This window comes from Apium graveolens, chromosome 4 (assembly GCF_009905375.1).
Source record: "Apium graveolens cultivar Ventura chromosome 4, ASM990537v1, whole genome shotgun sequence".
Classification (NCBI taxonomy): domain Eukaryota; kingdom Viridiplantae; phylum Streptophyta; class Magnoliopsida; order Apiales; family Apiaceae; genus Apium; species Apium graveolens.
The window spans coordinates 104396496-104412635 of NC_133650.1; the positions used below are offsets into that span (position 1 = coordinate 104396496).

The 16140-nt window shown below is 34.3% G+C and overlaps 1 protein-coding gene and 1 long non-coding RNA gene across 2 annotated transcripts; one reads left to right on the forward strand and one right to left on the reverse strand.

Moving 5' to 3' along the window:
* The first annotated feature begins 2018 nt into the window (after positions 1-2018).
* Positions 2019-3335, forward strand: LOC141716845 (uncharacterized). Its single transcript, XR_012573387.1, has 5 exons — positions 2019-2188; positions 2278-2391; positions 2485-2622; positions 2717-2917; positions 3019-3335. It is a non-coding gene; the product is annotated as an uncharacterized LOC141716845 (long non-coding RNA).
* A 1358-nt stretch (positions 3336-4693) lies between these two features.
* LOC141718816 (protein FAR1-RELATED SEQUENCE 5-like) lies at positions 4694-5488 on the reverse strand. Its single transcript, XM_074521197.1, has 2 exons — positions 4958-5488; positions 4694-4813 (listed from the first exon to the last, which is right to left on the reverse strand). The coding sequence occupies exons 1-2, from the start codon at positions 5486-5488 to the stop codon at positions 4694-4696; spliced, it is 651 nt and encodes a 216-aa protein (XP_074377298.1).
* Between the last annotated feature and the right edge of the window lie 10652 nt (positions 5489-16140).

The window sequence follows — 16140 nt, forward strand, 5'->3', positions numbered from 1 at the left end:
GGTAAGTACAGTACACACATTTGTGTATTATCCAATGTAATTTGTTCCTAACAAATTTTTTTTGCATGTTTAGAGAAAAGCTTATACAGAAAATGAGGAAGAAGAACCTGAAAATGAAAACGAAGATACAGGATTCAATAATAGACAGAACATAAATGACAAGCCAAATGAGGTATATTCATGCATTTAATTCTTTTTTTTAATTGATCATCACAATGTCACACAAAACCACCATAAACACACTTAACTACCATAAGACAGATAATTAACCATATAGGTTTATATATGGCTAACTTTTAACATCTTCGTTTAGGAAAATGGTATTTCAGAAATTGAGACGCGAGTGGCCCAAATGGGAAAAGACGATGTAGAAGATGTTAATGGACAGAACGAAGCACCTGAGGTATATTAGTTCATTTTTTTTATTTAAATACTATCATAGCATTGTCAAACTAACCACCACACACAATAGATTTCACCATATATAACAATGTAATTTATTCTTCCGGATTGGTGGAACACACTTAGTATAAAGGCAACTTCATTGATAGAGGCAAACATGAAATTATTTGAAGCCAAGAGTCAATATGAATCTGAATTGGAAAAAGCAAAACAATTGCATCCAAATGACGAGAAAATTGATGAAATCGAGATGAATATTAAAGGCTTGTTCAAAGCAAATAAATGGATGGATAGTGAGAGTTATGAAGATGATTTTCATAAAAATGACAGCATTCCAATATTTCCATGTCAAGAAGAGCAAGCTCCCTTTGATACAGTTACTGAAGTTGAAAAAGGTGAATTACCACCAGATCATGATGACTATCTGGACATTATAGATTGGTTAAAATCTCCCGAAGGGATGTTGGAGATTGAAAAAGATTATGAAGATCAATTTTATTCGTCATTCTCTCTTGGAATAAGTCAAGTCTGCAAAGAAGTGATGGAAGAACATGGAAGCGACATTGAAAACAAAAACCCAATGCCACCAAAAGAACTGGACAAAAAGACAAAAAGAGAGATCAAGGTGGGACAAGCTTTCCGGTCATCATACATACAGAGAAACATTGACATCAATTCAAGTTACTCTAGGCAAGAAATTATCGTCTACAGGTGGATGATTGATGAAAATATAGATGACACGTAAGTCTCTACAAATCAGTACCTGTATTATATTAATCACCTACTGTATTACGCTAATCACTTACACAAAATTACCTAAAGCACCATATATTAGACATTAATCACCTAAAATAACAATACTAATCACTTACACAAAATTTATTTTAATTATGTAACAATGCAGTTAATGACAATGATAAATCCGGCTGTTATAATGTTAACCGGCATCTCTTAAACGATAGTATTTAACAGTTAGTACATCGAGTCTCCTGATATTCTTCAATAAAATAATATCTTAATGGCAGCTAACTAGTATAATCAGTAGTATATTCAAATCCTAGCTCTTAAAAATGGTCGTTATTAAATTCCACTAAATAAATGGTTCATACTAGCTGCATGTCAATTTTAGGTGACAATAAGTGATTCTTACACTCAGGAGCCCATCTTAATACTTCTAATTGCTGTATTAAACAGTCTTTTTAAATGATTAAAATTCTTCTTTTCTGTCACAATTTTCCTCCTTGTCTGCTAAGTTAAAAGTATTTTATCTTAATCTCCAAGATTTCACAACTAATTTACTTAGAAGTGCACCACATAGGTGTCTCACCTAATTATCAATTCATCAGTGTCACACCAGGACATGGAATTACTTTTAGTTTATAAATGAGTACTTTTAGTAGGCGGAGATTATATTTTCTTGCTCATTATTTTCACTGAAAAAATATATGTCCTAGTTAATAATGAGATATATTATTAAGTAAAGCACTACATGTTAGACATTAATCATCTACTGGAATACACTAATCACTTACACAAAATTAACTAAAGCACCACATGTTAGACATTAATCACCTAAAAGAACAACATTAATCATTTTATTATTTACAGAGCGAAAGTTTTTGTCTCTGGGGATTACACATGTTTCGCAGAAGTGCTCAAGACACTAAAGCCAAAAGAAAAGTTGTCATGTGTTGTTATCGATATATGGTCAATTTTGATGAATGCTAGAGAAAATTATAAATCCACAGAATCACCAATGCGTCTCTATATGGATATTGGTCTTTCGGTAAGCATTTGTGTATTATTGTTATTTTCTTGAGAGCTTCTGTGATAATTATATTAATGTATTAACTTGAGAATCTCAAAAATATCCAGATTGCACCTTTGGATGAAACAAAGACTAGAGAAGCACAATATGAACTTTTTAAAAATGATATGAAGCATTATTTTGAAAGATACCCAAGCAAAAGCATAGAAAAAGCTGATTTGGTATGTCTCTGATGCATAAAAAATATATTCTTTATTTTGGAACTTTTATTTTGGAACTACAGACTTAACTGTTTAACACATAAAAATATGCAGATATTTTTCCCGGTGCTTGCATATGAACACATGTAATTGATCAGCTTCAATTTAAAGAAACCTGTATTTGAAGTAATTGACAATATTAGGCGAGGGAGAACTGCTTCAAAGCAGTATAGTCAAAAGCCTAAAATGTTGGTAAGTTGAAATCAAACTAGATTGTTATTTAAATCAACTCTTTAATTTTACTAATCTTAAAATCGAAAGTGTAACATTAATTATAAAAATGCAGCTCCGACACTTTGTGAATTACTTGATGGAAAACAAGCTTGAGTACATTGCACATTCATTGAAAAAGGTCACGCCTAAGTACATGGTAATGCCCTGACAAACACTAGGCAATTACATGGATTGTGAAATATTCTTGATCAGGCATATGAAAACGTACAAAGGGGATCCAAAAACCTGGATAACTGATTTAAAAGTTGAAAGTGTAAGCATGTTTTCTTACATAAACACATAATCACTGTGAGAAATGTCGTATTTTCTTTCTTTAAACTGAAATGTTTTTTTCTGGTTTTACTCTTTAAACAGGTTGCCCAATCAGCGCAAATGTTAAAGCTTCGTGCAAACTACTGTCACGTCATTCTAACATCTTCTCTCAACGAAAAATGACACCACATACTGGATGAAGCAAAAATTTTATACAACAAAAAGGCATCAGAGAAAGTGATGAACATAGTGCTTGCAGCAAGTGAAGGAAAAATTGCAACTATCCACGGAAGGAAAGATATGAAAGGCAAGGTTTTGTTCCAAGATGACGACACCCCAGAAGAAGACACACCTGAAATGTGAATCAATTTCATATCATTAAAACTGCTTCAATATTGATCTGGTTTAAAGATTGAGAAATTAAATTCATCATCCGAGATGTTGACATTTTCTATAAATATGAAATGAAAATCAAAATATATATTGACTTAATTTTTGTGATCATTTTTTCTGGATGAATTAAAAGGATGCCTGATGAATCTCGCTCGTACAGGAAAATCAGGCATCCAATAAGCATATCTTGAGTTGGTACTGAGATAGGATCCCCAATCACCAGGAGAAAGGTTCATTTCACTTTAGCCTCATAAGATAAAAAGCCCTCATCTTTTCATGTTGGAGGAGTTCTAATAATAGGACTTTTGGTCATATATATCTTGTCATGTATAAAATATTGGAACATGATATGCTTAAATTATAGGAAAGGTACAAAGAGAAAACTTAAAACATTCACTATAACACTTGGATACTAAAACTGAAATGCAACAAAATATAATCTCTTTTACTATACTGTGATAACATTTTATTTTGGTTCTGTTGATACCATACTGTGCAAGTTCACCACAAAGATTTTTAAACTTTTAATAATGCATGTCATTTTGGTATTGTTGATTATGATAAATTAGACATAACTCCATAAAATCACCACAAAGAACTGAAATAATCACCAATATTACAATGTACTAAAAACCTATATTAAATGTCAAAATAGAAAGATGTCATTTACATAAGTGATAAATTACAAAAATGTTCTGCAAATTCAGAAAACTAAATATAGAAAAAAAAATATACTTCACAAAAACATTCTGTTAGAAAAAATTTTAACATACCTATTTTTAATATCGATGAAGTCATTTACATAAATGAAACACTTATATTCCACAAAAACATCTTACGAAAAAATGAAAATAATTGATATCTAAAAATGTATATTAATAGGTCAATGTTGCTCCAATCAAACAACCAGGCGTTTCTTCTTTTTGGAACAAGCCGCAAATTGCTTCTTTTTTGGACAACCTCTTTTATCGTGCACATACGAAAGACATAATGAGCACTACCTTTTCCTCTTCTTGACTTTCACTATGGCTTTTACCCTTTCGCTAAGAAGCCTCTTTAGACCGGAACCTTTGTTTTTACACTGGAGAGGTGGATGAATTGTAATTTCTCCATCTGGCTGCTTACCTATCAAAGTTGCCAAAAAATCTTTTTTGGTAGAAACAGAATCATCATCACCCAGAGAAGAATGTAAATCTGTGATTGTTTTTCTAACTAGCTCGAGTTTAGTAAGATCACTCCCTGCGTTATTCACACACTTATGGAAATTAAACCATATATTTGTAACTTCCGCAGATACAATCTCCATATTCAGAACTTCATTTGAAACAACAACTTGTGACGAAGGCTTACTTTCAGCATTTTTCATCCCGCGATTAAGAACAAGTCACCTAGGTATCTTGAACACTTCAAAATGATTAAGAGCACAAAACGCGTGTCTGCATAAAATGTCGCACAAAAGGAACTTCTTACAAGAACAATTAACATGTGTCTTACTGACTTCAACCTAAAACACAAAACAAAGAGTTACAATGCAAAACTAAACAAATCATAAAAAAATCACCAAAAGAAATGGATTAATCACTGATAAGAGAAAAAAAATTGACTGGATATAGATTAATCACAAAAATTACATGAACTAAAAAATTACCTTAAAAATCATGTCTTTCATTTTGACATCTCTCATTTCATAACACTTAATGCCATTTATCTCCGGACCAATAGTTTGAATTCGCATATCATCACGAGCTGCCACAATTTCATCTTGCACTTTGTAAAAAATTTCATGCGTGTATAACTCTGCGGCATCATCTTCAAGGAAGAATTTAGTAACAGTAGTTGGTTTACCTGATGTAGATTCATGATTCAACCTTTTTGTTTCGTTAAGTTGCTTATCTATGGCACATTCAAAGTGAATATAGAACTCTGATAATGTACTGCCATTTTGATGAAAATGACTAAAAAAATAATTCTCACTTTCAGATCTAGACGTCGTCCGAATTAAACCATGCATTGGCTTATCACGAAAATATGCAGGGATCCATGACTCTCTCATATCATACATATCAGACAACCAAACATGATCTTCTAACTTGAATTCTTTCATAATTGCTTTCCAACCTTCTTCAAACTCATCAATATCTATACTCATGGACCATATAACCTTTTTAATCTTTTCCATGAAATCAGTTTCTTTGCACCCCTAGCTATAAAGTTTTTAAAAATACAAAGATCAAACAAATAAACAACTAAGAACGACATCCACATCACATTAAACAATTAAATCGCCACTCTCAAGAAAAATACAAACAAAGCAAAATAAATATACCTTAGCATGTTGGATATATTTGAGATGTCATGTCTAATATGTTTCATGTTTAGTTTTCAGATCTTAACTAACAGGAAATATCACTTCTTACTGGAATCGGGACTTACTGGAAGTCAGGACTTAAGGATATCAGGACTTAGATTATCAGAAGATAATATCAGAAGATGGATATCAGAACTTAAGTACCGGAGGACTAACAGTTAAGGAAGGAAGCTGATTTACAGGAAAGAAGATCGAGACTAATACAAGAAGAAGATATGCATGGAAAGAGTTAGAGGACTAGAAGAATTATATAAGATATCTGGTTGATATATTTTAGAAGACAGAATTATATTCTATATCAATTAAAAGTTATCTTGTAACTGTGTGTCTATATAAACACAGACATAGGTTTACTCTATAAGAGTTACGATCATCGAGAAGATCATACAATTGTAACCTAGCAGCTCTCGTGATATTTGTTCATCATTGAGAGAGAACAGTTCCATTGTAACAGAGTTTATTATATCGAATACATCTATTTTCTTTTACTTGTGCTTTAAATCAATTTGATTGTATTCTACACTGTATTCAACCCCCTTCTACAGTATTGTGTGACCTAACAAGTGGTATCAGAGCTCATCCGTTAACACACATACAGTAAAGATCCAAAATAATCATGTCTGAAGAAGCAAAAAATCCAACCAAGCCCGCCAAAACTGAAGAAACTCCAAAGACTCAAACCCATAGTCGATATAAGACTATCAGGGTTCCCATGTTGAGACCTTCTGAGTATCCCATATGGAAAGTGAAGATGGCTATGTTTCTGGAAGCTACAGATCCAGAATACCTTGACAGACTTTATGAAGGACCGCATAAGCCAACCAAGCTCTCTGTTGTAGTTGCAGATCAGTCAACAAAGACCATACCAAAGGAGAAAAGTGAATACACGGCTGAAGATATCTCATATATTGCCAAGGATGCAAAGGTAAGGCATTTGTTGCATAGTGCCATTGATAATGTCATGTCAAATAGGGTAATTCAATGTAAGACTACAAAGAAGATATGGGATGCTTTGGAAATAAGGTGTTAGGGAACTGATGCAATCAAGAAAAATAGGAGGACTATACTCACTCAAGAGTATGAGCACTTTGACTCAAAAAGTGATGAGTCATTAACGGACTTATATGACAGGTTTGTTAAACTCTTGAATGATCTGTCACTGGTGGACAAGGAATATGACATTGAAGATTCAAATCTAAAATTTCTTTTAGCTCTTCCTGAAAGTTGGGATTTGAAAGCTACTATTATAAGAGATAACTATGCTCTTGATGAAACTACTCTTGATGAAATTTATGGAATGCTCAAGACTTATGAACTTGAGATGGATCAAAGAAGCAAGTGACATGGGAGAAAGTCAAGAACAAGTGCTCTTAATGCTGAGGAGGAATCCCCCAAAGTGGCTGTCTCAAAGAAAGGAAAAGGAAAAGCTCTCATCATAAAGTCTGATTCAGAATCATCAAGTTCTGATGATGATGATTTAGAAACTGAAAGTCTACCTGACGTAGATGCTGATAAAGAGATGATGAAGCTGTGTGCTCTTATGGTGAAGGGTATTACAAAGATAGCCTACAGGAAATTCAGAAGGGGAAAGAAGTTTTCAAGGAAAGGTAGAAGTTCTGATAAGAAGGGCTTCAGAAAATCTGAAGGCAAAGGAGGAAAGTCTGACAGAGGAGATTACTCAAATGTCAAATGCTACAACTGTGGTGAGAAAGCCCACATATCTCCTGACTGCAAGAAAGTAAAGAGTGACAAAGGCAAGGCTCTTGTCACAAAGAAGAAAAGCTGGACAGACACTTCAGATTCTGAAGATGAGGAGAACTATGCCTTGATGGCAAATGTTGATAGCAGTTCTGATGCTGCTGAGTTAAAGGTACCTCAAACAACTTATGCCTTTCATACTGATGATATTACTGAGTTGAGATTATATCTTAAAACCATGTTTATTAGCTATAGAGATCAAACTTTAACATGTGAAAGATTAAATTCTGAAAATCTTGCTTTTTAAAAGAGGAATGATTATTTAGAAAAAAAGTTAGTTATGTTCCATCAAACTCAGAAGGATAGAGATGATGCTTTCTATGTTAGAGATGAAGTGCTAAAAATGAATAAATCTCTAAAAACTGAGTCAGAAAAGGAGAGAGAGATTATTAGGACTTGGACTAACTCTGGCAGAACAACTCAGAATATACTAAGTAGTGGGAACTGGAAAGAGGGCTTAGGTTATGGAGATGAGAAAAGTGAAAAAGGAACTGAACAAGTTAAGCCAATTATTGTTAAACAGACTACTAAGCCAAAGGTAAATCCTATTAAATTTGTAGCTAAAACTGTAAAGTCTGATTATGAAAAGATGAAAGATATTGAGACTGAAGTGATAGCATAGTCAACTTCTGACAAATTAGAACAGGATAAACCAACTGAAGTTAACATAGGCTTAATGACAAAGAAGCAGCTTTAACATAAGATGAAAGAGATTACCACTGTAAACAAGGTAAAGGCAGCTAGGAAAAATAGGAATGGAAAGGAAGGAGTGAATAAAGCAACAATTATATGCATGTTCCTAATGCTCCTAGAAAGAAATGCTATAGCTGTGGAAACTCTAACCATCTGGCTTCTTTTTGCAGGAAGAATAAGAATATAAACTCCTTACCTTCTAAGTCAGGAGTTAAGAGTTAGTCTGTTAGGTTTAAGCCATAAAATCCTTATTTTCATTGTGGTAGTATATGGCATTCCATTTATACTTGTAAGGAATATCATAGTTTGTACTATGATTATTATCAGATAAAACCTTCTTTGAAGAAAGTTGCTTTAATTCCTTCTAGTGTAAAGTATGATGCAAAGTCTGATGCTGTTAATACTGATAAGAAAAATGTTAGCATAAACTCTGATGTTAAATACGCTGCAAATGTTAACAAACTTAAAAAGGCCAAAGGATCCAAGCAAGTCTGGGTCCTTAAAACTAACCATTAGTGGTCTTTGTGATTGCAGGGCAACAGGAAGAACATCCTAGTTCTAGAAAGTGGATGTTCAGGACATATGACTGGAAATAAAGCCCTGCTATCAGACTTTGTGGAGAAAGCTGGCCCAGGAGTTTCTTATGGAGATGGCAACATGGGAAAAACTCTGGGATATGGCAATATCAATCTTGGGAATGTCATCATTGAAAAAGTAGTTCTAGTCTCAGGACTTAAACATAATCTGTTGAGTATAAGTCAAATCTGTGACATAGGTTATCATGTGGATTTCTTTGAAGAACACTGTGAAGTTATAAGTAATTCAACAGGCAAAGTGGTTCTGAAAGGTTACAGACATGGTAACATTAATGAAGCCAGACTTTCAACAAGTACTGATGGTTCTGCAATCTGTCTGTTAAGTGGAGCATCAATTGAAGAAAGATGGAATTGGCACAGCTGGATAAATTGATCAAAGATTCTGTTAAAATAATAAGGAGTGATAATGGCACTGAGTTCAAGGATTTAATCATGGAAGAGTTCTGCAAAGATCATGGAATCAAACAAGAATTTTCTGCACCTGGAACTCCACAGCAAAATGGAGTTGTAGAAAGAAAGAACAGGACTCTGATTCAAGCTACATGAACAATGCTTGATGAAGCAAAGCTACCAACCTATTTTTGGGCTGAAGCTGTGCAGACTACTTGTTTTACACAAAATGTTACACTTATAACATAGTATGGAAAAACACCATATGAGATGGTGAAGAAAAAGAAGCCAAATCTGAAATACTTTCATGTATTTGGTTGTAAGTGTTTTGTTCTTAAGACTCATCCTGAACAGCTGTCAAAATTTGATCTAAAAGCTGATGAAGGAATCTTTGTTGGATATCCACTTTCCACAAAAGCCTTCAGAGTCTACAATTTAAGAACAAGAGTTGTCATGGAATCTATCAATGTCTCTTTTGATGATAAGAAGATTACTGGACTTGAAGATTTCGATTATCATGATTAGCTGAGATTTGAGAGTGAAGATTTAAATTCTGATTCTGGAAATTCTAATGACTTAAATTCTGATCCTTTAAGTTCTGATGGATTAAGTCCTGATGTCGTTGAAACTGTGGTAATAACTCCAAAGGAAAATACACCTGTCCAGGGGGAGCAAGCTGAAGAACCTACAACATCTCAAGACTCTCGAGAAGCATCAGAACCTGTCACTGGCTCTTCAAGATCAAATTTATCTAGTTCTGATGAGCCAAATTCTGTAATTTTGGAAGCTCTGATTCTTCAACTCCTGAAAAATCAAATTCAAATCATGGGGGAGGATCCAGTTCTAGAGATCAACTTCCATCTGCAAGGAAGTGGACCAAAGCACATACACCTGATTTAATTATTGAAGATCCTGAAGCAGGTGTCAGAATTAGAACCACAACTTCAAATAAATGTCTTTATCATTCTTTTCTATCTCAGACTGAACCAAAGAAAGTGGAAGAAGCTCTTCAAGATGTTAATTGGGTGCAAGCAATATAAGAAGAGTTAAATGAATTTAAAAGAAATAAAGTCTGGACCCTAGTGCCAAGAACAAAGAACAGATCAGTTGTTGGTACAAAATGGGTGTTCAAAAACAAAACTGGCATAATTACAAGGAATAAAGCAAGACTGGTTGCTAAAGGCTACTCTCAACAGGAGGGTATTGATTATGATGAAACATTTGTACCAGTTGCTAGATTAGAAGCCATAAGGATCTTTTTGGCTTATGCTGCTCACAAGAAGTTTAAAGTCTTTCAAATGGATGTAAAAAGTGTTTTTCTCAATAGAGAATTGGAAGAAGAGGTATATGTTGAACAACCTCCAGGCTTTGTAGATCCTAAATTTCCCAATCATTTCTATAGGCTTGACAAAGCACTTTATGGCCTTAAGCAAGCTCCAAGAGCATGGTATGAGGCTTTAGCTCAATTCCTTCTGGAAAGTGGATTTCACAGAGGCGCAATTGACAAGACTTTATTCTACCTCAACCATGGAAAGGACTTACTTTTGGTATAGATATATGTTGATGATATCATATTTAGTTCTACTAATTCCAAACTGTGTGAGAAGTTTGCAAAGCTAATGCAGTCAAGATATCAAATGAGTATGATGGGAGAACTCAGAACAATCTGAAGAAGGCACTTTTATCTGTCAATCCAAGTATACCAGAAATTTACTGAAGAAATTTGGAATGCAAGATTGTTCAACTGCATCCACTCCCATGGCAACTGCAACCAAGTTAGATAAGGATACTGGTAAATCAGTAGATTTTACTAACTACAGAGGTATGATTGGCTCCTTACTCTATCTAACTGCAAGTAGACCTGATATCATGTATGCTACATGTCTTTGTGCAAGAATTCAGGCTGATCCAAGAGAACCTTACTTATTAGCTGTGAAAAAAAAATTCAAGTACCTTAAGGGTACAGCTGATCTAGGATTATGGTATTCTAGGGAATCAGATTTTAAGCTAATTGGTTACTCAGATGCAGATTTTGCAGGATACAAAATAGACAGGAAAAGCACTAGTGGAAGCTGTCAATTTCTTGGAGGCAGATTGGTTTCTTGGTTTAGCAAGAAATAAAAGTCAATTTCTACATTAACTGTAGAAGCAGAATATATTGCTGCAGGAAGCTGTTGTGCATAGATTCTTTGGATGAAGAATCAGTTACTAGATTATGGGTTAGAATTTTCTAAAATCCCTATTTACTGTGATAATCAAAGTGCTATTGCTATGACTGGTAATCTAGTTCAACACTCAATGACAAAGCACATCAGCATTAGGTACCATTTCATAAGGGAACATGTGGATGAAGGTACAGTGGAATTGCATTTTATTCCAACAGATCAACAACTAGCAGATATCTTCACAAAACCACTATGAGAAGCTACTTTTATAAGATTGGTAAATGAACTTGGAATGGTTTCGGGTTCTTTCTCTAAATCTGCTTAGTTTTTGTTTTCATGCATCAGACTTTATGATCAGTGTTTACAGATTATATTATCTATATATAATCTGTGCTTAATTTGAAAATTCATTAAATGCTGATTGTTATCTGATGTGGATCTTTAAACTCTGATAGTGTTTTGAATGTTCTGTGACAATTCAATCCAGTGAGGATAACTGTGCTAGATGCTGACCTAGTAGTCTTTAACATACTAGAAATCCCATGTTTGAATTAGTTGTTTATGTGGAAACTCATTAACACAAGCAGATTCTGATATTGAGCTTAGTCAAGTTTACTTTGCGTATCTTATTACTAAGTCACAAACTAGATTCTTATTTCTTATCTGTCAAATTCTGATGTCAGTAAATCTTAAGAATGAACTAAGTGCTGATAAGCCTCACTTATCAAAAGAAAAGAAAAGAAAAGAAAAGAATAAAAGTCAGGTACTCCTTTGAGATCTAGAGTAAAAATGTGGAAGGGAAGACCCAAGTGCATTGCTGGTATTAAGTAATATGCATTAGAAAAGCAAAAAAAATTATTGGTGACTTTTCACACTCTATGATTACTGGAGAAATACTCTGATAACAACATAAATTCTGATAAGCAGTCGTGACTCACTTACACTGCGAAGCCACTGTAAAAAGAAATTTCAAAAGATGCATAAAATGAGCACAACCAGTTGAGGTGGACTCATGCATAAATTTGTTCTATAGTAGACATCATGACTGATGAAAGATTTTAAGCATTTTTCTTAGTTATGCCTTATTTCTAAGATGTACTAAGTTGATCAGACTTTAATCTTTATCTGATATTTTGCAGAATGCACACACTTTCACTCCATATGAATGATGAAAATTACTGTGGTGATTAAGTTATTTTTGACAAATAGTTAAGTGTCATTGGCATAAATTCTGAGGATAAATTCTGATGGAAGTTCTGATGATTAAACTCTGAAGAAAACAAGTCAGTATTTGTATGAAGAATCACAAAAAAAAAGATATTCACTTTTTGAGTACAGAAGCCATGTTCTGATGACTGTTAAAATCTGATATAAGTTAAGTTCTGATATTAAATCCTGATGGAATCTTTGATGCTTACGTGGCATTTTTCTTTACTTGACTTATTTGTGGTAAAATCTGAAACAGTCATATTTAAATCTGAATAAATTTGGGTGAGATAAAAACAGTCATAATTATTATGGGTTAGTGGTTAACGTGTATGTCTTGAAAAACTGTATGTGCACAGTAATTGTTATTTATTTCCCGTGCCCATTAACTCTTGCTTTAGATCTTTTACTGACTGTTATTATTACACATCAGTCTAAGGAGTCGAGGGATCATTATTTTTACTTGTAATTGTTAACCAGTCCTCGCGTCCCTTGGTATTCTATTGGCTTTTTAAACCGACTATTCATTCCAGCCAAAACATCTTTCTTTTTCTCACAAACTCACTCTCTTTTTATTCTCGTCAACAAAAATGGTTCGTTTCAACTTGTTCCTGAACTATGAAATTTTCAACATCGAGTTGAGTTGTGATGATTGGCAACAGGAGTGGCATGTCACCACTATTCCTGAAGAGCTCTGGAACTCAGTTCCACAAGAGGTTCACACAGACCTCTTGTTCTTTTCGATGGAATACCATCTCCATCTTGATCGGTTGGAAGAGGAATGGAGAGAAGCTCTCCATCAACAAGAATGGATCATCCATCTTGCAGTGCTCTTTGTCTGCAGCAGAAGGAGCTAGTTGATAGGTCTTCTTAGACTAGGACTAAGGCTGTTGATGTTAAGAATCTTAGAATAGGACTATCTTGTAAATTTTGCATGTAATTGATAAATTTCATGAAATGTACTCATCTGAAATATTAATGAAATTTCCTTTAAATTGCAAGATTTGGTCTTTGTTTCTCAAATTATGTGACTGTGCATGTTTTAATTGCAATTTGTTAATCTTTACTTCATCATTTTTTTTTAACTTTATCCTGTGATGAATGTTTTGATTCAATAATGGTCAATAATAAATTTTGATGATTTAAGGAAATAATTGAAGCACGATTTCATGCATCTGAACCTGTGATAATTGAAGCTGAGGATGTTACTTCTCAGAAAGAGAAAGCAGCTCAAAGTTCTGATACTTTGAAAAGGAAATCTGTAAATTCTGATGCTGTTGAAGCAACTCCTTCATTGGCAAGGAGATTGTAGAAAATGAAGGCTAAGAGGTATTTGGCTAAGGCTATATCAGAAGATACTGAAGAAGCTGGGGAAGGGGATCATGAATCTCTGATCTCACAAGAACCAATTATCATTGAAGCCCTTCCAGCTCAAGCCAAAGACACTGCAATGACACAGTTGTTACCCCTCATGTCTCTCCTATTAAAGCTATAGATGATGCTAAAGAACAAACTGATAATTCTGAAATAGATATTCATAATTTGAATATACCTGAAGTTCTTTATCTGGAAGCTCCATCTACATCAAAGACACCAGCTCTGGAGATAAATTCTACTGATCAGAATTTAGATGATGGTATTCCTGAATCTCCAGTTGCTTCACACACTGTTGAGCTATCAGAATAGAATGAGTCTTCCTCAAGTTCTGATGAAAGTGTTTCTGTTGAGACTCTAGTACCTACTCTGGGCAAGGAAGAATTGGTGAAGAAATTTGTTGAAAAGGAAGCACCTATTCCTTGGGAGGATACTCAGAGAGGTGTTGAGTGGACCAAGAAGTGGAATGAATCAAATTTTATTCCATGTTCTAAAATTCTGACAGAGCATATTGCAAAAGCTGATGAGTTGCTCACAAATGCTAATTTCAAGACACAACTCAAGATCACAGCTCTGTCTACAAAACATCTTCAAGGTCTACATACTTCTACTCATGAAAAGGTTGATACACTCAGGGAACAAGCTGATAAGTTCAATCTACAGATCAAGCTTGACAAGAACAGGTATATCAGACCTATTTCTGAAAAAGTTGCAGCCATTGAGAAAACTCAAGAGAAGCAACAGGCCCAAATTGTTGAGGTTCTGGCTAATCAAGCTTCTCAGAAAGCTCAATTGGATGACATTCAATCTTCAGTTGAACTTCTTCTTTCTCTCTTACTTCCTAATGATGCCAAAAAGGGGGAGAAGGTAGTTCAGTCCAAATGCTCACCTACTCAAGAACTGAAGAAAAAGGATGATAAAGGTGATGACCAGGAAAACTCTGAAAAGAGCAGAGGTCAAAGAAAAGTTCAAGGAAAATCTTTTATTCATAACAAGTCAAGTTCTGATGCTGTGAATGCTCAAAGATTGAAGTCAAGTGGTGATAAGCAAAGTCTGATGTCAAGTTCTGATATTCTGATTCAGTCAGGATCTGAAGACTCTCAGAAGTTTTTGCAAACTCTGAAGTTAAGGGGGAAGCAGACTACTTCTTATTACAAAGATCTAAAAATCCAGACACTTGATGAGGAGATAGCATGAAGATTATTTCTGAAACACAATCCGGGAATGGATTTAGAAACTCTCAAGAGGAAGAAGCTAGATTTGCTGCTGAAAAGACAAATCCTAAGTCTAAAGCTTTTGATGCAAAGAAACCTCCAAAGCCTAAGGAAAAAGGCATTGTGATCAAGGAAAAGTCAAATTCTGAAACTTCAAAGTTCAAGACTAGATCACAGACTGAGAGTGATCCCAAGGACAAATGGAAAGGAAAAATTTATGAATCAACCAAGTCACTGGACTTGAAAACTTCTCAAGATCTGATGAAACCAGTGTGTAAAATGGTTCAAGTAACTGATGATAATCTTGTTGAAGATGAAATTGTTCAAATTCTGAAAAGAAGAAAGATAATTGAAGATTCTAAAATAACCTCTGACACTGCTCAAGTTGTTATTCAGAATAAAGGACAGGAAGGTACAGAAGAAACAACAAATTCTAATCAAGCTATCAAGACATCAACTACTGACAATGCTCAAGTTGATTTGGATAAAATGATAATTGTTGATAAGAAGAAGCTGTTATGGAAGAAAGCTACTCCAGTTGAACCAAAATCCAATCTCATGATTTATCAACTTGCTACATTTGGGTTGAAAGCCAAGCAACCTAGAGATAGAGCTGGATTAGGTTCTGACGAAGAGAAGATTCAAACAGGAGTAGAGGTTACTCTAAGAGATCCTTTCATATTGACAGACAAACCATATAAACAAATCAAACAAAGGCACCTTGACAAGGTGTTGTCTGTAACCACCCAAATCTGGGGTCAAGATTTGGTGTCACTAAACAATCTTTACATGAAATAAAATAATATTCAATTAACCCCTTGAATCCGGATCGTTTACAGGTTATGGTATAAAATAAGAATCTAACCTTCTACAATTCACAGCAACTACAATACGAGTGTAAGTACCTTTATGCTAATGTCCTTGTCATATTTTTCTAACATCTTTGTCCTTTCGCGGTGGAGATTTCTCTAACTTCTGCTATCTAACGAAAGCTATTCACTTCTATCCTTATCTGCTTCTGAAAGATATGAGAATTTACAAAGCAAGAGTGAGCCAAAAATGCCCAG

Coding starts and splice junctions, on each gene's coding strand:
- LOC141718816 (XM_074521197.1), bottom strand. CDS start 5,488: ATGGAAAAGATTAAAAAGGTTATATGGTCCATGAGTATAGATATTGAT. Junction 4,814..4,957: donor TGAAAGACATGATTTTTAAG/GTAATTTTTTAG, acceptor TTTGTGTTTTAG/GTTGAAGTCAGTAAGACACA.